The sequence below is a fragment of the Apus apus genome, chromosome 26 (assembly GCF_020740795.1).
Source record: "Apus apus isolate bApuApu2 chromosome 26, bApuApu2.pri.cur, whole genome shotgun sequence".
NCBI lineage: Eukaryota > Metazoa > Chordata > Aves > Apodiformes > Apodidae > Apus > Apus apus.
The window spans coordinates 4,555,453-4,576,969 of NC_067307.1; the positions used below are offsets into that span (position 1 = coordinate 4,555,453).

The 21,517-nt window shown below is 44.4% G+C and overlaps 1 protein-coding gene across 3 annotated transcripts in view; it reads right to left on the bottom strand.

The window, feature by feature from the left end:
• The window catches only part of SLC23A2 (solute carrier family 23 member 2), a 62,305-nt gene that overhangs the window by 18,034 nt on the left and 22,754 nt on the right, over positions 1-21,517 (bottom strand). For all 3 annotated transcript variants that reach the window (XM_051640629.1, XM_051640630.1, XM_051640631.1), the window contains 7 exons: positions 19,269-19,554; positions 18,404-18,502; positions 12,060-12,176; positions 10,700-10,857; positions 3,061-3,149; positions 1,559-1,629; positions 243-424 (listed from right to left, as the gene is read on the bottom strand). In XM_051640629.1, coding sequence (XP_051496589.1) covers positions 243-424; positions 1,559-1,629; positions 3,061-3,149; positions 10,700-10,857; positions 12,060-12,176; positions 18,404-18,502; positions 19,269-19,400 — 848 coding nt within the window. In that variant the 5' untranslated portion in view covers positions 19,401-19,554. The remainder of the gene's footprint in view (positions 1-242; positions 425-1,558; positions 1,630-3,060; positions 3,150-10,699; positions 10,858-12,059; positions 12,177-18,403; positions 18,503-19,268; positions 19,555-21,517) is intronic.

Below are 21,517 nucleotides of genomic sequence, written 5' to 3' on the forward strand. Positions count from 1 at the left end.
CAGCTGATGACCTTTCCTTCCTCCTCAAGTTGCTGCTGTTCTTCTTCCCAAATTCCCAGCTGACCCTCTCCAGACCCCCTCACATTCCTGCCCAGGGTACTTCTCCATGCTGGGAGCACTGCAGTGCTGCCTTTGCCAGCCGAGCAGGCTCTGGCTTTTCCCTGCCACTCCCAAACTTCTGCCATGACCACTTACCAACAGGGACCCCCTGGCCTAAGCCAAGACCACCCAGGAGTACTTACAACATGGCGATACCCCAGTGTTTGCCTGCTCTTTCTCCAGCAGCCTGGAAACCAGAGAGGCCGATGAGAGCAACGGTGGGGGTGATGGTCAGAGGGCCGATGTATCGCAACAGGGCGCCGGGAAGGCCAAGCAAACCAATCACCACTTCGATCAGGGAGGACATGATGATAGCACCTTGGATCTGAACACACAAGAAGGGGAAAGAGGCAGTTCAGTCAAATCTTTCGAGCAAACCCAAACCAGTTCTTTTTCTGCGCTGGATTACAAACTGCAGTTAAAAGAATTCAGTGACACAGAAGAACTCAGCAAATTTTTCGTCATAAAACGGCTCATTATGTTTAAGTGACTTATTGCTTAAGCATAACACTTATGCTTTTTCTCCACAAAACTATTACACAACAGACCAGTGGGCCAGTCTGGTAGTTGTGTGGATAGCACATCACACTGTCAGACAGGAGACCTGGGTTCCAGGCTAACCTTTAAGCTCTCAGATCGAACCGGCAAGGGCTGCTGGCGCCACGGAGGTGATGCTCCTAGCTCCTAGGGGCAGTGTGTGCTGCACTGTTCACAAGTGCTCCTTAGAAGCTGGTATAGAGCAGCGTTGTGGTCTCAGGAGACTGTCAGCCCTCTTGGCTGCAGGGCTCTTGGCAGGATGTAGCTATGGTTTGAACATGGGGAAGAGAGAGGGGTTGTTTTTAATTAAGAAAAAGTTTGCAGCCCAAAGCGACGGGATGGGAGATAAATTCCATGACACACGCCTTAATTTGGACTACTCTGTCTAGCACTGAGTGAGGCTGGGGCACAACCCTCATCCTGGGCTCTGAGGGGCAGGACAAAGTTCAGACTGCAGTGCTAAGAGTGGAGAAGGAGCTTGATCTATTTCACCAAGTCTCTGGAAAGAATTATGGTCTGATCAGAATAGACTCCTGGGGATGAACCAGATTTGCTAGCTGCAGTTTCACCTTCCACGGGACAGCCTGCTGGACAGAGGGACAGCAGGCAAGTGGTCTGGTAGCAGCTGAACTGCTGCCAGTGAGCACAAATCACAGTGTCACAAGATGAGTGTTTGTCTCACTTGTGCAGATAACTGCACATCTTTTGGAACATGGTAACTAACTCCTTGTGTTTGCTGTCCAGCAATGAACGAGTTGGAAAGATGAAGACTTCCATGAAATGAGTAAAGGGACATATTTAAATGAAAGTCGCAGTGAAAGAGGAAATTACCAACTTAAAGACAAGAACACACACACATGGTTAGGTGAGACACTTAACTGGAGTTGGACAGATCAAGAGCTAAAGGCTACTCCTACATTACCTCTCGTATTCTGGGGTACCAGATGTGTTCAGTGTGAAGCAGTTCTGTTGTTCCATTTGTACCTGTTATATCTTACAAAAAGAAGAAAAGAAAGAACACAGGTATTTATTCCTCAGCCACTCTGCCACCCTGGGACACAAAATACATCTCCCCTTCAGCTGTGTCTGACAAATCAGCCTTGGTTTACACAGAAGTTCTGCGATGCTACAAATCAAGTCACAAGAGGCTCTCACTCCCCAAGAGTTAAACCACTAATTCTACCCACTGTACCAAAGAGGGAAACAATCCTAACTTTCAAAAAGGTCAATTAGGGATTCTTTTCCCACTCCAATAAACAGATGAATGGAGAATTACTCAACTGCACACCAGGAATCAAGTACTGCCAGTGTCTGTTGGTCACCAATTTAGGTCACTCACTGAATGAGGAACTGACCCGTGGTAACAACCCCCTCTGACACCTTTGGAAGGTTAAAGGGTTCAAGAGCAGGATGCAGCAAAGACTCTTTTTGAAAAGCTGAAGTGGTGGGAAAAACTGCTTTGTCATTAAAGGTTATCAGCCAGTATGTTCTTTAAAAAAGGCACATTTTGGTGCAGAGAAATATCCAGCACAGCTCACACTCCTGAAGCACCCACCCTCTGCCTTCAGCTCCTGGGCACTGAACCCCATGTCCTTTTTCTCAGTAGCTAAATCTGACTCTCCCACTGAGAAACTGCACGCTCAAAGCTAAGGTTTCTACAGAAAAAACACCAGGAAAATTAATTAGATGCTTGGAAGTGAACCAAAAGAGATGTATAAACATGCAAATCATATAAATACAAATTATTAGAGGATGTAAAGGACCCCTGGGCAAAACTTTAGTTAGAAGCAAGCAGCCTGCTTCTCTGCACTGCTGTCCTGCACTGCCCACAGCTGCTTCCACTTTGGTTTTCTAACCTAAGTTAAAGCAAAAGTCCCCTCCCCAGCCAGTTTTACTGCACATTTTCTCTCTAAATAAATGCAAAACTTTCCAAATGATGACACTGCGAAAGAAATAGTTCAAATGAACATTCAAATATTGTCAAAGCTTCCTCTTCAGAACCTGCCAGGTAGGAGTTAAACAGGTAAAAATGCTGCTCTGGAGGTGATGCTGAACATGGCTCAAACATCCTACTATTGAACTTAAAACTGGGCTCAGTATTTCCAGATACCAGAAAGCAACATTTACAGAATCCTTCTGCCCTTCTCTGCGTTGTTAACAAAGAGAGTTGTTTCATGCTACTGCTTGATTTCTTTTGTCAGTATCTTTTATACTAAAAAAAATAATCCAGAAACAGAATTCTGCAGGGGCATTTGTAGCAATCTTTTTCCAAGGCATGAAGCTTTAACACTGTAAGTGGACATTTTTTTAATATTATTCTCTGCTCATTATTTCCAGTTTCCACAACCAAAGGTTCAGCAGTTGCACTGTCTGTGAGCTGGGTCATTTGTCACTGAAACCTGAACAAGCAGCAATGACAATTACCTGTATTATTACATTTCCACTTCTCCAGGGAGAGTATTGCTCTAGCAGGTGCTAAGAATGCAAAAGCACTCGCTTGAAACAAGGGTAACCTGGTGGAAAAGGAAAGAAGAGATGGTGACATTTCCAGTGGTGGGCTATCAGCTGCAGGCAGGTGGTTACTCATCCCCAAACCCACCCTTTATTTGGCATTATTAAATATGTGAAATAGAAGAATTTAATATTTAAGAACAGCCATAGAAATACTAAGACTCTACAAAGCAAAGAAGTCCTACCAGATGACTCAACATGATGTAGTTATTAACACAATGCCTAGAACAGGTAATTAATTACCAGATCTCAGCATACAGGTACCAGATGCTGGTTTAAGGTTCTGACTCAGCAGCACAAAGATCCAGCTGCACGTTCTGATGTACCTACCAGCCAGACTGCTGAACCTGCAGATTTACCATCCCACCACATTAAAGAAGCTCCTTGCTGGAGCTCCTCAGTACTGCATCCTCAGGACCTTCCCTCAGCATGACTTGAAGCACAGTCATTTATACATTCATCTTTAAGTGTGTGTCTAAACAACTATTAGGCTGATAAGAGCTGATTAGATGTTCCAGGTGGCTGGCAACAATAAAAACAAAGGCTGCAAGAATTTCAAGATTACATTCTTAGCGTTGGTGTTTACACTTCCCAAGAAGTTGAAGATCTAAAAAAGCATCTACCAGCACCAACCACGTATTTATTGAATCACCTGTACCTTGCAAAACATCACAAATATCCAGATGTTACTTGACTAGAGAGAAGATGAACTTTGAACTGTTCTATTAACACTGTAACTTATGGGTTGTAATCAGCTTCTATCAGACTGTACCATGTGGAACTAAACTCTTCATCTGGCCCTGGTTAGTGCCCCATGTTTATGGCTGGTTTACAGCCTCGATAAGCACCTCAATGCCAGTGCAAACACCAGTAAAGGAAAAAAGATCTGACTGGAGCAGATGCAGAAAAAGGTCAGAAAAGGCATAAAGAAGGGGGCAAAATTAAATGTTGGGAAAAAAATCCTATACATGTTTAACACAGAAAAGCTCAAACCAGAAGCATGCTGGACTTTATGATCTTAAAAGGTCTTTTCCAACTTAGATGGTTCTGTGTTGCTAATGGTGGCTGTAAAGTTCCCAAGCAGGAGGTCAGAACAGCTGAACCACCACTGGGAAGGAGTCTGGGCCATGAGCAATATAAAAAGCTGAGCCACTTACCATAAACATTGAGAACACCACTAGAAATTAAACTTCAAAAAAAGACAGGAGCCACCTGAGCACAACTGACTGGCAAACAATTCCCTTCCAAGTTTCCTCAAGCAAAAAAATCAACACTTCATCTTTGGTGAAGAAAGGGTTGGGAGGCAGGAGTGAATGATTCATCTTATTTTTCAAGGTTCATGAAGCCAACTGAGCAAGCCGGTGCCCATGGCAAAATATGCAATACCTATAACAAGCTGCTACTCCTCTGTCCCACCTACACACCACCCTGTGCCCCCCCTGATGATGTTGGAAATACACATTGCAAACACATTCCCCAGTGATGAAGTCACTTGAGCTGAGGCTTCGGTCCAGATCATCAGTTTTGTATCACAAAAAATACCTTCAATCATATTTAATATTAAGATCTTAGCATGTCATAGAACCCTGGAATCATTAAGGTTGGACGGGACCATAAAGATCATCCAGTTCCAATCCCCCTGCCATGAGCAGGGAACCCAACCACTGGACCAGGTTGCACAAAACCTCCTCCAACCTGGCCTTAAAAACTTCCAGGGATGGGGCATCAACAACCTCCCTGGGCAACCCATCCCAGTTCCTCACCACCCTTAGAGAGAAGAATTTCTTCCTAATATCTCACCTAAATCTCCCCTCTCTCAGTTTAAAACCATTACCCCTTATCCTCTATCCCTGCCCTCTCTGGTGAAAAGTCCCACCCCAGCTTTCCTGGAGCCCCTTCAGGCACTGGAAGCTGCTCTAAGGTCTCCCTGGAGCCTTCTCTTCTCCAGGCTGAACACCCCAACTCTCCCAGCCTGGCTCCAGAGCAGAGCTGCTCCAGCCCTTGGATCATCTTGGTGGCCCTTCTCTGGACCCTCTCCAACAGATCTAGATCTCTCTTGTGCTGAGGGCACCAGAACTGTATGCAGTAGGTCTTACTTAGCTATCCCCTCAACCTTTCTATGAGACAATTAACTTGGAATATTTCCCAAAAAAAGGGCCAGTGGGCTCAAAATATTGTTTGTGGGGTTTTTTTTTTTTTCCCCCTAAGCAGAAAAAACCCAGTGTTGTCTGGTTGTTTTATTAATTTCTTAGTAAAAATCAGCCAACCAAGAGCAATCCCTTCCTGAAGGAAGAGCTGCAGTTTGGAACATGACTTGTTGATTACCCTTCCCATTGCTAAGTCATTATTAGCTGGGTAAAGTATCACCAGTTTACAACTGGGATATCATCTTAATTTTATGTCCAAATTGTGACATTTTGATTGATTCTGTGATACATCACAGCTACAATTTTGCATGTTCACAGAAGTCAGGGAATTTAAAATGCTGGTTCCCACGGCAACCAGGATGCAGCATGCCCATAGAGAAGGGATGTTCTAGCCTAGTCAAAGGTGTTAATTTTAAGGCCTGAAGGTGACTTCCACATCCAGATGCCTGAAGAAGGCCTCAACGAAATCAATGAAAGCTCTCTGAGAGACCTGGGGCCTCTTAGTCTGGAGAAGACAGAGGGGATCTTATTAATGTTTACAAATATCTGAAGGATGGGTGACAAGAAGGAGAGTCCAGGCTCTTCTCAGCGATGCTCTGTGATAGGAAAAGGGGCAATGGACACAAACTGGAACACAGGAAGTTCCACCTCAACATGAGGAAGAACTCTTTCCTGTGAGGATGACGGAGCCCTGGGCCAGGCTGCCCAGAGAGGCTGTGAAGGCTCCTTCTCTGGAGACATTCCAGCCCCACCTGGAGGTGTTCCTGTGGGACCTGCTCTAGAGGATCCTGCTCTAGCAGGGGGGTTGGACTGGATGATCTCCAGAGGTCCCTTCCAACATGGACCATTCAGTCATTCTATGATTCCAAGTTGCCCAATTTTGGAACCAACTCTTGTGAAGTCAGAACTTTTGTGCAGTAAAAGTCATCTGGAAATGTCCTCATTATCTTAACATTCCACACAGATGTCAGAATGCTTAGACAATGTAGCGATGGGCACAGCAAGAAAACCTACAATATTTAGGTATATTAAAGCTGTATTTGATTGCCTCAGTCATACTAATTACCCCGAATCCCTGCCAAATCTTTTGGCTTCTTACATAATCTAATAAATAGCTTGAATTCCTAAAATTAGCATGGGTACCAAATTGACCACAACCCTTGCCTCGTAATTGAGCTAAATCCATCTTCTAAGTACTTCGAAACTATGGAATTTGACCTTTTGAAACCGTGGTGGCTTTATTTGCTGAAACACTTTGCAGCTGACAGACTTGCCAAGAAATACTTTCAAATCTCCTCTCGAGAACATCACTGTCCTATCCCCTGCCCATCCTTGCATAAAACCAGAGTCACACGTGACATTGTTACAAAACATTCAACCACAGAGATTTTCTCCTCAAATAGGAGCTAATTTCTTTTTAAGATCCCAACACAATTGTATCCTCAGTAAATAAACATCAACTTCCCAAGTGGAAGTCACTGGAAAGGTAAAAAACAACCTAACCCACCACAGAGGGATTATACAGGTGGATTACACAGAAGGAACAGAGAATTTCAAAATGATGGGACCACACTGGTTCCTGCAAGAGCCCCAAATCACTTTATAGTCAGTAATAGAAAGAGCTTAAGATTAGATCTGCTGGAGAGCAGCTCTGTGAAGAAGGACCTTGGAGTCCTGGTAGACAACAAGTTCTCCATGGGACAACAATGTGCCCTTGTGGACAAGGAGGCCCATGGTAACTTGGGGTGCATTAAGAGGAGTGTCTCCAGCAGATTAAGGGAGGTTCTTCTCCCCCTCTGCTCTGGTGAGACCTCACTTGGAGTAGTGGGTCCAGTTCTGTCTCCCCAGTTCCAGAGGGACATGGATCTACTGGAGAGAGTCCAACAGAGGCTACGAGGATGATGAAGGGACTGGAACATCTGTCATACAAGGAAAGGCTGAGAGACCTGGGGCTGTTCAGTCTAGAGAGGAGAAGACTGAGGGGGGATTCAATTAATGTCTATAACACATGAGGGCAGCAAGAAGGCAGGGACAAGCTCTTGTCACTTGTGCCCTGGGACAGGACGTGGGGCAATGGATTCAAACTGGAGCCCAGGAAGTTCCACCTCAACATGAGGAAGGACTTCTGCCCTGTGAGGGTGACAGAGCCCTGGGACAGGCTGCCCAGAGAGGTTGTGGAGTCTCCTTCTCTGGAGATTTTCAAGACCCACCTGGATGCCTTTCTGAGTGACCTGCCCTAGTTTGTTTTTTTTTGGTCCGGTTCTGGCAGGGGGGTTGGACTCGATGATCTTTGGAGGTCCCTTCCAACCCCTAATTTTCTGTGATTAGTCAGGGGAAAAATCCCAAAGTATAACAAACTTCAGTTCTATGAAGTGCTATGGGCTGGAGGAGTGGGCAGTGAGGTGGATGGAGAGCTGGCTGTGTGACACAGCTCAGGGGGTTGTGACCAGTGGAGCAGGGTCCACTTGGGGCCTGTGGTCAGTGGTGTCCCCAGGGGTCAGTACTTGGCCCAGTCTTGTGAAACATCTTCATCGATGACCTGGAAGAAGGGACAGGGTGTGACCTCAGCTGGTGACACCAAACTGGGAGGGGTGGTGACACTGCAGAGGGCTGTGCTGCCATCCAGAGACCTGGACAGGCTGGAGAGCTGGGCAGAGGAACCTCATGAGGTTCAACAAGGGGCAAGTGTAGGGTCCTGTATCTGGGGAGGAAGGAACCAGGCACCAACAGAGGTGAGGGGTGGACCTGCTGGAGAGCAGATCTGGGGACAAGGATCTGGGAGTTCTGGTAGAGAGTAAACAACCCATGAGCCAGGAATGTGCTCTTGTGACCAAGAAGACCAATGGAATCCTGAGGTGCATGAAGAAAAGCGTGGTCAGCAGGTTGAGAGAGATCATTCTGCCCCTCTGCTCTGCCCTCGTGAGGCCTCATCTGGAGAATTAGGACCAGTTCTGGGCTCCCCAGTTCAAGAGAGACAGGGAACTGCTGGAGAGAGTCCAGGGGAGGGGAACAGAGACGGCTGGGGGATTGGAGCATCTCCCTGATGAGGAAAGGCTGAGGGAGCTGGGACTGAACTTTTCATAAAAAACAGTGGGGTGGTTTCATAAGTTTAAAAAGACTTAATAAAATAATAAAGGCAAGGTTTTTCCAAGGGGAAAAAAAAAAAAAAAGACAATGAAGCTGACTAAAATAGCAATTAGAGATTACATTGGAAAACCTAAAGTATTTGGAAAATATTTGGATTAAAAGTTGATCTACAAGGGATCAACCACAGGCTTGTCTTCTGCACCCTATTGAGAGAACTTTTCCCACCCAAATCTTCTGTTTCTTAGATAAATCTTTAAAAATACGGTGGGTGTTGCGCCATATTCTGTTGGAATCCAAGATCCCACCTGGAGAACTGTGTCCAATTCTGGAGACCTCAACATCAGAGGAGGAGATCCTGGAGTAAGTCCAGAGGAGGCCAAGGAGACGATGAGAGGGCTAGAGCAGCTCTGCTCTGGAGACAGGCTGGGAGAGTTGGGGTGTTCAGCCTGGAGAAGAGAAGGCTCCAGGGAGACCTTAGAGCAGCTTCCAGTGCCTGAAGGGGCTCCAGGAAAGCTGGGGAGGGACTTGGGACAAGGGCAGGGAGGGATGGGATGAGGGGGATGGATGAAAACTGGGAGAGGGAGATGGAGGTTGGAGATGAGGAGGGAATTCTTGGCTGTGAGGGTGGTGAGAGCCTGGCCCAGGTTGCCCAGGGAAGCTGTGGCTGCCCCATCCTTGGCAGTGTTGAAGGGCAGGTTGGATGGGGCTTGGAGCAGCCTGGGCTGGTGGGAGGTGTCCCTGCCCATGCAAGGGGGGTTTGGATCTAGATGGTCTTTAAGGTCCCTTCCAACTCAAACCATTCTATGACTACGATCTCAGCTTGCATTGCTCTCAAGCTGAACTAAATGGCCCATGAATCATTCAAGTAACCATACGAGGGCACACTCTTAAAATCCACACTTTTCTGGTTTTACTTCTCGCTCTTGGTTTATGAAAGTACATGCAGGAAATAACTCTGCAGGTTTTAGCTGTTCCTGTTTCTCACAGGCAGAGTCAACAGAATTTTAAGTGAACATGTAAAAATCTTTCCCACAGTGTTCACTGTAAAACATGTTTAAAAAACAGTATTAATCCTCATGTCAGTAAAACTTAGAACATCCTGTTCTTACCAACACCAGACTTTTGATGCATTTGCTGACACCTGAATTGGTCTCTTGCATCCTCCTAAGCAGAGCAGACCAAAGGAGAGGTACAGGCATCCCTGTACATGCTTGTGCTTCTTCCCAACTCAAGAAAGTTGCAACTCAGAGCAACTAATAAATAAAAATCATTCTATGATTCTATGAAAACAATTTGTTTGTATTGGAAAGTAACAGAGACACTCAGTTCACAGACTAAAACGTTATCCTCATCATTTTTCTCCACCTTTTTTTAACTGAAAAGCACTTTCCAGCACACAATTTCCAGCACACCTGGCCAGAATATTGTATCATTCAAAAAAATTAATAAAAATAGCAGAATTTATTCCTCTTTACCAGGGGATATTAATGTTTCCCCAAGAAACACTTCTATCCTCTTTGTCCTCACGGATTTTCCTCCTCCTCCTCCTTCTTCCCTCTCCCTGCTGTATTTTCTTATCCTTGGAATGCCTTCTCTGATTTCAGATCCACCTTTTTTTGGGAGTAGCTTTCCAAAAGCTTTTTCTAACTGCCCTGTGTTTGACCTGGTATCTTGTGTTTCATGTTTGAAAACAGGCTAAATACCTCTTGGATCTCAGACTGCATCCTGGAAATCACAGAATTATTGGGAAAAGCCCTCCGAGATCATCAAGTCCAGCCTATGACCTGACACCACCACACTGGATAGACCATGGCACTAAGTGCCACATCCAGCCTTTCCTTAAACACCTTCAGGGAGGGTGACTCCACCACTTCCCTGGGCAGTCCATTCTGATCACCCCTTCCATGAGGGAGTGCTTTCTGATATCCAACCTAAACCTCCCCTGGAGCAGCTTCAGGCCAGGCCCTCTCGTCCTGTCACTGGTTGCCTGGGAGAAGAACCCAACCCCACCTGACTCCAATCTCCCTTCAGGTGGTTGTAGAGATTGAGAAGGTCCCTCCTCAGTCTCCTCTTCTCCAGGCTAAAAAACTCCAGCTCCCCCAGCCTCTCCCTATAAGACTTTCCCTCTAGTCCCTTCACCAGCCTCGCTGCTCTCCTCTGGACCTGCTCCAGCACCTCAAGATCCTCTTGAAGAGAGGGGTCCAGAGCTGGAGACAGGACTCGAGGTGAGGCCTCCCCAGTGCCCAGTACCGGGCAACCCCACCAGATTTCTAGTCTTATCACCATCTCAACAACTAGAAACAAGTCTAGAGTCTCACCTGCACCCAAAAGTTGTTTGTAACAATGTAGTGATGCCCACGCAGAAGAAGATGGTCCCAATCAACTGGCTGGTAGCCCACTGGTCAAATCCAACACACATGGCATCAGCCAGCAAAAAGGGCACAGCTATAGTTCCACTGAAACATGTTAAGTAATGCTGTGAAGACAAAAAAGGTTTGTTAATCCTGCAGCCAGTGTTGAGAAGGAAATACATTCATAACCATCTTTTCTCTTGCATTGGAGATTTTTGCTTTGGAATAATCCAAAATTGACAGTTCCTGGTCCTAACATTTCTTCAAGTATTTTCCTTCCAAGTCCAGCCACTACCAGGGTGTTGCTCCTGCTCGCTATTTCTGTAGGATAAAATAGGTTATTGACACAGCTACATGGTTACTGATGAGGAGGTATCTAGGTAACTGTGCTGCAAACAGGTCAGCAAAGCAGATAAATAACTCCATTCACTTGCAACCGCCTGAAAAACCATGAGCTTACAAATAAACTTAAGAGCACACACAAGCCAGGCTGCAAATGAGTTCACAAGTACCAGAAACTGGGTACTCATTCATTCTTACTCAATTCAAACACATTTAAACAAACAGACAAACATGAGGAACCATATTCAACAATACAAGTGAAAACATCATCCCTAGGGAACTGCCTGTCCTTGAGAAAGGCAGAAGTAAAAAGGATGCTTTGGAATGTGTTTGTTTGGAGATCTCAACATACTTTACAGATACTAACAAATTCTCAGCATTCCTGTGGGACAGATACTACTACCATTCAAGAAAGAAAGGAGATGAAATTAGCTCTGCCTCACACAAGGGAGTGGCTGAGCTGGTAATAGGGTCCAGCTCTCCACCACAGTCCTGCCCACTGCAGGAAGCACACACTCTAACTCCAAGGAGTGAAGAACTTCCCTGCTCCGCTTCTTAGTGAGCCTACAGGGCCAGGACAATGCCATCAAGCTTGCAGAATTGAAATTACTACAGCAGCAGCTTTAAGAGTCAAGATTTCAGGACTAAACCCTTCTTTCTCTCTCCATTTTTAATTCCAGAGGTGTCACATATAACTTTCTGACAATTAACACTCAACATTTGCTCAGTTATTTACTAACTGCCTCTTAGGAGGATAAATATGGAAGCTCACAAATGCATAAGCCAGAAAACATTAATATAGATCATTATCAACACAGTCATCTTTGTGATCAACTTCAGGAGAAACTATTCTAACACCTTCTTCTGTGAGAGCCTGGGAAGACTAAAATCATCACATACACAAATGCAACGAAGTGCACCTAAAATGCTGCAGTCTTGTGAAAAGTTACAGAGAAAAACAAATTATAGCTGGTTGGAAACACACCTGTAAGCCCAAAAAGATGCAGAGATACCAAGGAGGAACATCTTCGATGGTGTAAATCATGTCAGTTCTCTGGGCGTCCAAACTGCCACTGCTGTCCAGTGTCTCTGCCAAGGAGCTCTGTGCCAACAGGGAAAAGAGGTGGAGAGGATAAAAAAAGTGGGAGAGGACACAAAAGGCAACACTAGGTTACTATCATACATGAATAAATTCAATGTGTATTATCAGGCAATTCCCAGATACTCCAATATACTCTCCCAGGCAATGCTGAGTGGTTCCATTTTTAAAGCCTTTTACCTCTGACAACGAGCTCATCTCCGGCTGGAGCTACTGAATTTGTACCCAACACAGTCACTTCTTAGTCCTTCTTCACACATTCCCTGCTTGTTTATACCAGCACAACAATTGTTAATTTATGGTGTAACTGATCAGGCAGCCAAAAGGTGCCCAAAAACAGGATTATCATGATAGGGCTGTTTATTTAAAGGAAAAAAAAATAAAAGAAAATAAGAATTGGAACTAAGCAGAAGAGTCAACAAGAGCTGTTTTCAAAGCAGAATGGTTATCCTTTCGTAAGAGAGCAAAATCACAGGCAAGAAAGTTCCTCATCATCATAATCGCTTCCCCACTTCATTCTTACTCAGTTTGAGTCCTGGTTTGTTATTTTTGCTTCCACCCCAAGTTCAAACAGTCAACAAGAATGCTCAGCATTGTAACTGAATGCATCCACAGCCAACTTATGTTACTCAACCAGACTCCTTCCAAACCTACAGGAATTTAAGCTAGACCACATTCTGGCCTAGCATGTGCCCTCGTGTGCAGAGAGCCAAGGGACAAGTGGCCACACGTGCACCCACATCAAAACCCCTGCAGCTTTACCATTAAAACAAGATTCAGCTCAATCATTTCTTCTTCACAACTTGGTAGAATCGGTTGGTTCGGACTCTCTGGTTTTGAAATTCCTGAGAACAAACATCTCAAGGCTCCAAAGCCAAAACACTAAACAACAAAAGCAGGAGGAAGTAGCAGGTTTTATCATTTCAGCTCAACTATCCAAAAAAATACCTTATATAACAACTGTTCTGACCTAATCCACATAACAAGCTCACATGAAGTAGCCTTACACAAAGACCAGGAACTTCGCCAGACTCGTGACTTTGCCTCAAATGGTCTTTATTTCTTCAAAACAACACATTCAGAGATGATGCTTAGATCATCTCCACTTGCTTCATCATCTACAAGGTCAGGGAAGCCCAACTGACCTCATGGTACTTTCCTCTTACCTCCAATTTCTGTTGGGAAAACAAATGCCATTGGATTAATCCAAATCCAAGGAGTGTAAATGACCCCAGTGCTATAAGGTCAAGTTATTCCAATGGAAAAGCAAAACACAGGAACACTCGTTTCAGAAGACTCAAACCACATTTAGCAGCAGGCAATCTGCTCACCAGGGTTAGGTTAAATAAGATACACATCCTAAGCAGATGAGTAAAGGAAATTGTCCACTGCACAAACCATCTTGCCAATTTGCAGCACCAACGTCATGTTTTCATTGCCTGAAAAATAAGACCACTTTTCCAACCTGATTCTCTAAAAAATGCTAAATGAACAACAACAACAAAAAATCAGGAACCTGAGTTTTAGAGCTTCACCTCACGTTGGAGGGAGAGCACTGAGCAGCAGTGAACTTGTACACCTCTGCTCTCTACCTGAAACTTAGGGGAAGAACCAAACATGTCCTCCTGCCAATGCAATTCTGTGTGATTCAAGCAGGGCACAGAGTAGCCGACCCAGAGACAGGCAGGAGGAGCCTCAACAGCCAACCTAGCTGTGGGCAAACAGCAGGAGAGGTTTACACTGGATATTAGAAAGAATTTATTTATCCAAAGAGTGGTTGGACAGTGGAATAGGCTGTCCAGGGAGGTGGTAGAGTCACCATCCCTAGAAGTGTTTAAAAGAAATGTAGATATAGCGTTAAGCCACATGATTTAAGCACTGAACAGGTAAATCAGGTTATAGTAGGGGGATTTAGGTTATGGTTGGACTTGATCATCTTCAAGGTCCCTTCCAACTAGGATGATTCTGTGAATCTATGATCTGTCATCACTACAGGCTGCTTCCAAGAACTCTCTCAGGAAAACAAAGATTCACCCAGAGAAGCTCCTGTGACACTTTGTTGTTATAAAGCTGGTTTTTTAACCTTCTCCCAGAGACTACCCACACACCTACATATATATATATATATATATATATATATATATATATATATATAAAAAATATACATGTTTGCATGATTGCCTCACCTCTCCATTTCACTGCACCACGTTCTCCACCTGAGAACTTTGCTCACCAGTGAAACTGTCTGTTTATTCAACACTTTGACTAAGAGGTCATCACACGCTTCCAGAGAGGCAGAGGTCATGAAGGAAGAGTCAGAATGGTTACAACATCTGCTGCTGGGGTAGGCACTGAGAGGTATCAGCAGAAATTAACTGTTTGCTTCATGAATCACGTCAACATTGGCTTGCTGAGGCCACCCAAATAGCAGCAGGGATTGAGAAGAACAAACTGTGGGTAGTTCCCCACCTGACTGCAGCATGGAGAGATAAATCACCTCGCACTGAGCAACCTGCCTTACTCCTCCCAAGGATGGACAGAAATGGGATATTCCAAGTTCATGATGTCTCCGTGCAGGATACTAGGTTCTCTAAAAATCCAGTGAGTGATTTGTGCAGATTGGTGGCTCTGTTTTGGCCCCTGCCTTTTGAAAACCCATCTTTCTGCCTCTTTTCTACCTTTTCTAATTTTGCCAGTAGCTACCTAAATGTGCCCCTTAGTGCTGAGCACTGACTTTTCTTCATAGGAATGATGAGGCTGCATATCAAGTACATCCTTTAACTTTTATACCTGTCAATCTATTGTATCACAAACAATATTCATTACACCCCCATCTTCTTTGGGCACCAAAAAGCAGAAGCAATTACCTGTTTCCACTAGGAAGTAAGTTATTGGTTCCTTCAGAGCTTTTCATTTGTTGTTACATCTATGTGCACAGAACAAGATGATGAGCCCAGGAACAGGCCCAGGAACAAGTCAACTCATCCACGGCACACAGAAAGCTCTCTTTGGGCACAGAGACAGTTGCTAACCAATTTAAGGTCTCCCTTTGAAAGTGAAGCTTATAGGTCTTCAAACAGAAGACTTTCTAATTTTAAGGTTTAATTATAGCAGCCTTCCAACACCTAAAGGGGGCCTACAGGAGAGATGGGGAGGGACTTTTCACCAGAGAGGGCAGGGACAGGACAGGGATAGGACAAGGGGGAATGGATTTAAACTGAAAGAGTGGAGATTTAGGTTAAACATCAGGAAGAAATTCTTCACCATGAGGGTAGGAAGGCATTGTAACAATTTGCCTAGGGAGGTCATGAACGTCCTCTCCCTGGAGGTCTCAAGGCCGGGTTGGATGAGGCTTGAGCAGCCTGATCTGGTGGGAGGTGTCCCTGCTCAGAGCAGGAGGGTGGAACCTGATGATCTTTAAGGTCCCTTCCAACCTTCACCATTCCATGACCCCATAATTGTCAGAACAATGTCCGTCCTGCATGGCAAAGTTCCTCATTCCTTCCAAAACCTAGACTTAATCTGCTTTCAAAGATGAAATTTTCACCTTCACCAGACATTGAGCAGATAATGGCTGAAGGGAAGAGATGTAAAAGAGACCAAGACTGAACAATGAGGAATTTGAGAACCAGGGTGAGGTCTGCCTATCCTGCTGTTAAGTCACTAGGTAGTCACTAGCCCTTTTATATCCCAAGCATGTGCCTGCTGGTTCCATGCACTGATGGTGTGCTTCTGCTTGCCAGGTATGCCCAAGGGAACTGCCAGGAATGAACTGCACCTTTTCGTGCCAGATCGTGATCAGACTAATTCTTTTTCTTTTTAATTTTTAATTGGCCAAAAGTGGGACAAAGCAAAAATGGGGAAAAAAAAACCCAACAAACCAAACCCACAGAATTACATATAAATGGGGAGAAAATGAGACAGAGATAAAAATGGAGGGAAAAGGTTGAGGGGGTAAAAAACCTTCAACCTTCAAGGAAGGACACTGAGGTGCTAGCGTGTGTCCAAAGAGGGGTGACCAAGCTGGCAAAGGGCCCTGAGAACAAGGAGCAGCTGAGGGAACTGGGGCTGTTTAGTCTGAAGAAGAGGAGGCTGAGGGGAGACCTCATTGCCCTCTGCAACTGCCTGGAAGGAGGTTGTAAAGAGGCAGGTGCTGGACTCTTCTCACAAGAAACTGGTGATAGAACAAGAGGAAATGGCCTCAAGCTGCATCAGGGGAGGTTTAGACCAGGCATGAGGAAGAGCTTCTTCACTGAAAGGGTTGTCAGGCATTGGAACAGGCTGCCCAGGGAGCTGGTTGAGTCACCATCCCTGGATGTGTTAAAGTCAAATAGATGTGGCACTTGGGGACATGGCTCAGTGCTGGATTTGGGGGAGCAGGGTTAATGGTTGGACTGGATGATCTTGAAGGTCTTTCCCAACCTAAGGGATTCTATGAACAAGACCTTTAGAGAAATACCTTCAATAAAAAGCCAGCACATGTTCAAATTAATCCTGCTAAGCAGTAAGCAGCACAGCATTTTTTATTGTATAGAGATGGAGCAATTTATCATCAAATAGTTTGTTTCAGCTAACAAATACTGTGAAACAAGGAAAGCATTGAGCATCCTCCAGCAACTAGTCAAGGTCTTTCATTTGCTTTTTTGGGGAATGATGTCAGGAGGAATGGAAAGTCAAGAACATTCCTCAAGCACACACTTATTTTGAGTGAAAAGCAGGAAGTTTACCTAAATCACCAGAAACATTATCTCCATACTTGAGGTTGTTAAATTGCTACAGCCCCTCCCTTCACTGTTCATTCATTGTAAGCCACAGCAAACCTTTAAGTCAAGCTGATTTGGTTGGTTAAAAACTCATGGTCTCTTTAAGGTGAATTATCATTATTTATACATGGATCAAGTGGAAAGGAGAAAAATAGTCTCTTGGTAAAAACAGGCCATGAAGACAAGCTTTGATGTCTAGAGATTGCTCATCTCAGTTGCACAATTTCATCCCAGCACGTTTTGTTCAAGGCTTTTATCAGATTGTCCCTCTCCATGCTAGTCTGAGCATGCTCCAAAAAAGCAGCCATCACAGACACACCTCAAGAGTTGCCCAAATTTGTCCATCAAAATATCAGTATGATCAAGAAGGTAGAAGAGATGTATTCAGGACACAGAGGAAGACAATCTGTGAGAGACAGAGTATATGAAGGCACATCCTGGCATTCATAACATTCTTCCAAAATGTAACAATCCAGAACCTCTCTCAGAATCACCTGTTCAGAGCACATTTTAAATCTGAAATTCAGAAATGAATTCTGAGGTCCAAGTTAGAAAACCTGAACTACATCCTTTGATGTCATCCTTGCCCCAACAGAAGTTACAGCCTCAAAGAAATAAGCATCACGATGCCCTTGCTTGGAACCAAAGGAGTTTTCATCTTGTTTCAACTGAGACCTTTGAAAAAACATGGACAAGTTGAGGCTTTTCAAAAATAAGGCTTAACCACCAAGCTAATTAGACATAAACATTGAGGAAAAAGGTGCTGTTCAGATTTACAGTAACTCTCTTTTGAAACAAAAGCCCAGATTCACACCAGCTCTGCTTGCAAGATTATTATTACTGAACAGGTTTGGGGAACGAAGGAATTGAGAAAAAAACTGGAAAAATCACAACCAAATCGGTCTCCTTTGAGATCTCAACTGGGTCTTTCTGAGGAAAAATATCCAAGGGTTTTTATGAATGATCTGAAAGTCACTCATAAAGCTGTCACTCCATAACCAGCCCCCTGCTCGGAAAAAGGACTAGAGAAAATAAAAGTGTATGAGGTTGGAGATGGCAAGAAATTGGGGAAGATCCCACTTTTGAAGGTCCTTGACACCACCAGTTCACTTGACTAAATGCAGAGAAAGTTAAGAAGTGATGACCAGAATGACCTTCTCAGGGAAACCATGCAAAAGGCCAACGGAAATGACGGAATGAAGACATTGCATATTATGAATTTTGGTGCCAGGTCAAAGTGCATTAACTGCTTCTAACATTTGCTGAGTCACTCCCCACGTCCTGCAAGCAAAATGTGTGACTAGAAGAGTCATGAGGACAGAACTCCCCCAGGCCCGACCTGAACCTGCAAGTCAGCATGTTTGATTAGAGAACAAAAATCCCTCAGCCAAGTAAAAGTAGGGTAAAAAAATAGGAGAACTGAAAAAGCAAGAGTGAGTTGTCACCTAGAGGAAAACCACTACCTACCTTCTCTGCTATGCCATTTTCTGTGGTATAGATGGCCATCAGCTCTGTGTCCTCTGTATCCTGATCACCGCTGGATGTTGCTCCACCATTTATCACCACCTTACACATAAAACACAAAAAAGAAACACAAGGTCTGCAAATAAACATTTTCTTTACAATCACACCCCATTTAACTCAGTCTTCTCCCTTGGCACTTGATATCTGCCTTTGACATTTTGTCAGAAAATGTTACAAGCACAGCAAACAATCATTTCTGTAACAGCAGCTTTAGGGATATAGAGAATCATGGAATTGGTTTGGGTTGGAAGGGACCTTAAAGATCACCAAGTTACAACCCCTCTGCACTGGCAGGGACAACTCCCACCAGACAAGGTTGCTCCAAGCCTCAAGAAAGAATACTGAAACTTGAGAGATGTCACACACAGCTCCTCAAAGCCTGGACAGTGTCAGCTCAGGGTGGGGGAATCCAGCAGCAGACTGGGAAAGCTCTTGAGAGGCAGCCATGTACAACAGAACAAACAGCTGAAAATCTCAGTAAGGAGAAGAAGACAAGCAAAAATCTCCTTGCTATCACCTGCTACTCTTAGTCAAGTTGCACCAGGCTCTGGTATGCCCTGCAGTGGGACAGTTAATTGCTCTAATGAACTGCCTGGGGAATCAAGTCTTGTGAGCAGCTCTGCTTTGGAACACACACATGAAATCACTACAGACAACACCACTGATTGTGTTTAGATCTAAACAATAACAAGTAGCAAAAGAGGATTGACTAACCACTTGTGGAAAGGAAGGGTTTGTACACTGTGGTTAGAACAGAGCATTATTCACTGACTGACATGGAGCTTGACCAGCTGAAGTTGCTACTTACAGGCAAGGTGAAAAAGGTGGGATGTTTAGATTCATCCTCATATTTGCCTTCTGTTGAGCCTCCTGCCTCCACTGATTTGGCAGTGGTGTTCTTACCAATCCCCATGGTTTCCAGAATGTCAAGGACTTGCATCCAGCACCCACAGGGATGCTGCTTTGATGACAGGCCAGATCCTCAGGACAATCCCTTCTTTAAACAGCAGCACCTCCAGGAATCCCAAAAGTGCTCAGTGATCCAGCTGGGACATTAGGGATGCTTCTTTAAGTATCATTAGCATCAATGGCACCTAGAATTGAAGAGAAAGGTAATAAAGAAAAAAATAATTTAAGATCCATGCAGAAACACACCCCCTCCACAGCCTTGGTGCCCCTTTCACACTCACGAGTCATCAACTCTTACAATTCCTTTCTCATTTGATAATTAGCAGATCACAGAATGGTTTGAGTTGGAAGGGACCTTAACAATCATCAGGTTCCAATCCCCCTGCTATGAGTAGGGACACCTGCCACCAGACCAGGCTGCACAAACCTCATCCACCCTGCCCTTGAACACCTCCAAGGAGGGGGCATCAACAACCTCCCTGGGCAACATGTTCCAGCACCTGAATCTCTAACCTGTCTAACCTGAATCTCCCTCTTCCAGTTTTAATCCACTCCCCCTCATCCCATCCCTCCCTGCCCTTGTCCCAAGCCCCTCCCCAGCTTTCCTGGAGCCCCTTCAGGCACTGGAAGGTGCTCTAAGGTCTCCCTGGAGCCTTCTCTTCTCCAGGCTGAACACCTCAACACTACCAGCCTGTCTCCAGAGCTGCTCCAGCCCTTAGATCATCTCCATGGCCTCCTCTGGACTCTCTCCAACAGCTCCATGTCCTTCTTATGTTGGAGGCTCTAGAACTGGACACAGTTCACCAGGTGGGGTTTCACCAGAGCAGAGTAGAGGGGTCAGAATCCTTTCACTCAACCTGCTGGCCATGATAGCAGCTGAAAAATGGCCTTTTCAAAATCATACCAAGTGAAATTTTCTGCAAGACCAGGAACACAGTCAAGCAGCAAAACCCACAGCACACACTGGTGTCACTTCAAAAGCAAGTTCATGCCATTTTCAGTGTAATTGCTAGAGGTGGAAACACAGGTCATGGACATTCCACAAACCAGTTACATACATATTAGAAAGGAAAAAAGGGAAGCTGAGTTTTTTCCTTTAAGTCTCCTTTCCAAAATGCTGCTCAGGAAAATGCCACCAACTTGAATGTCTAACTGTAATTGCAATGATACTGAAACTTGACCCTTCTGCTATGGGCAATTTAAGACTGCTTGAATAATTATAGAGTACTAATATTTTAGTTATTTTAATAGCTGTTAATTGCCTGTTTGCTAGAAAATTCTGGCTAAAGAGATATTAAACTTTCAAAGCAATGTAATTTTTTAAGAGAGAAAAATATGCATCCATAAGAAATAGTATTTGGGTACTGAGATTCCCTTGAAGCACTCCTAATTAAATCGAAATGGAATGGGAAGTAGCACCTTCAATTAAGGGTTTAATTAAGACTTGTTTTTTGAAGTAAATATTAAGATAGCATAAGTCATTCTTTTTCACTTGAACTTAAGAGACCAAAGGAGAAGACCAGTTTGAGTACTCATTGTCACACCATGGTGGAAAAAATGGCATCCCCATTTTTACAACCACCACCACTTTCTGAAGGAGCTTCTTCAGCTCTGAGAATCAGTTTGTCTGCTCTCAAGTTTGTGCTCAAATCGATGGCAATTCCTCCCCAGATCTTTACAGGAATGATCATATCAAAGCTGCCTCTGCAGGTCTGAGAGGTGACATGAATGGGTTAGAGAGGAGGCAGAGACAGACACTAGGTAAAGGTTTAGGGGGCAGTGGGACTGGGTGGTTTTGAGGGATTTTTTTTTTGAGGGGTTTTGTTTGTTTTTCCTGTAGCAGTCCAAGGAATTTTTTTCAAGCAAACACACCAAAAAAAAAAGAGAAAAGAATCTGCCTTTTTCTGTCAATGTAGACATATTTTATTCTCCAGGAAAATCAGTCATGGAGACAGGAGTAGTTTACTCTGGCACCTTTATCATCTCAGCTTGGAAAGCATAAGGGAAAGGGCAGAATTATACCTCCCTAACAAATGCAGCCCTGGCAATAACACACCAGGGCAAGAGTCACACCAGCAGGAAACCTGCAGCTCAGGAGATCTGGTTTAAGGTGTTCTGGCACGTTAAGCTTCTTAGTTAGCATTAACT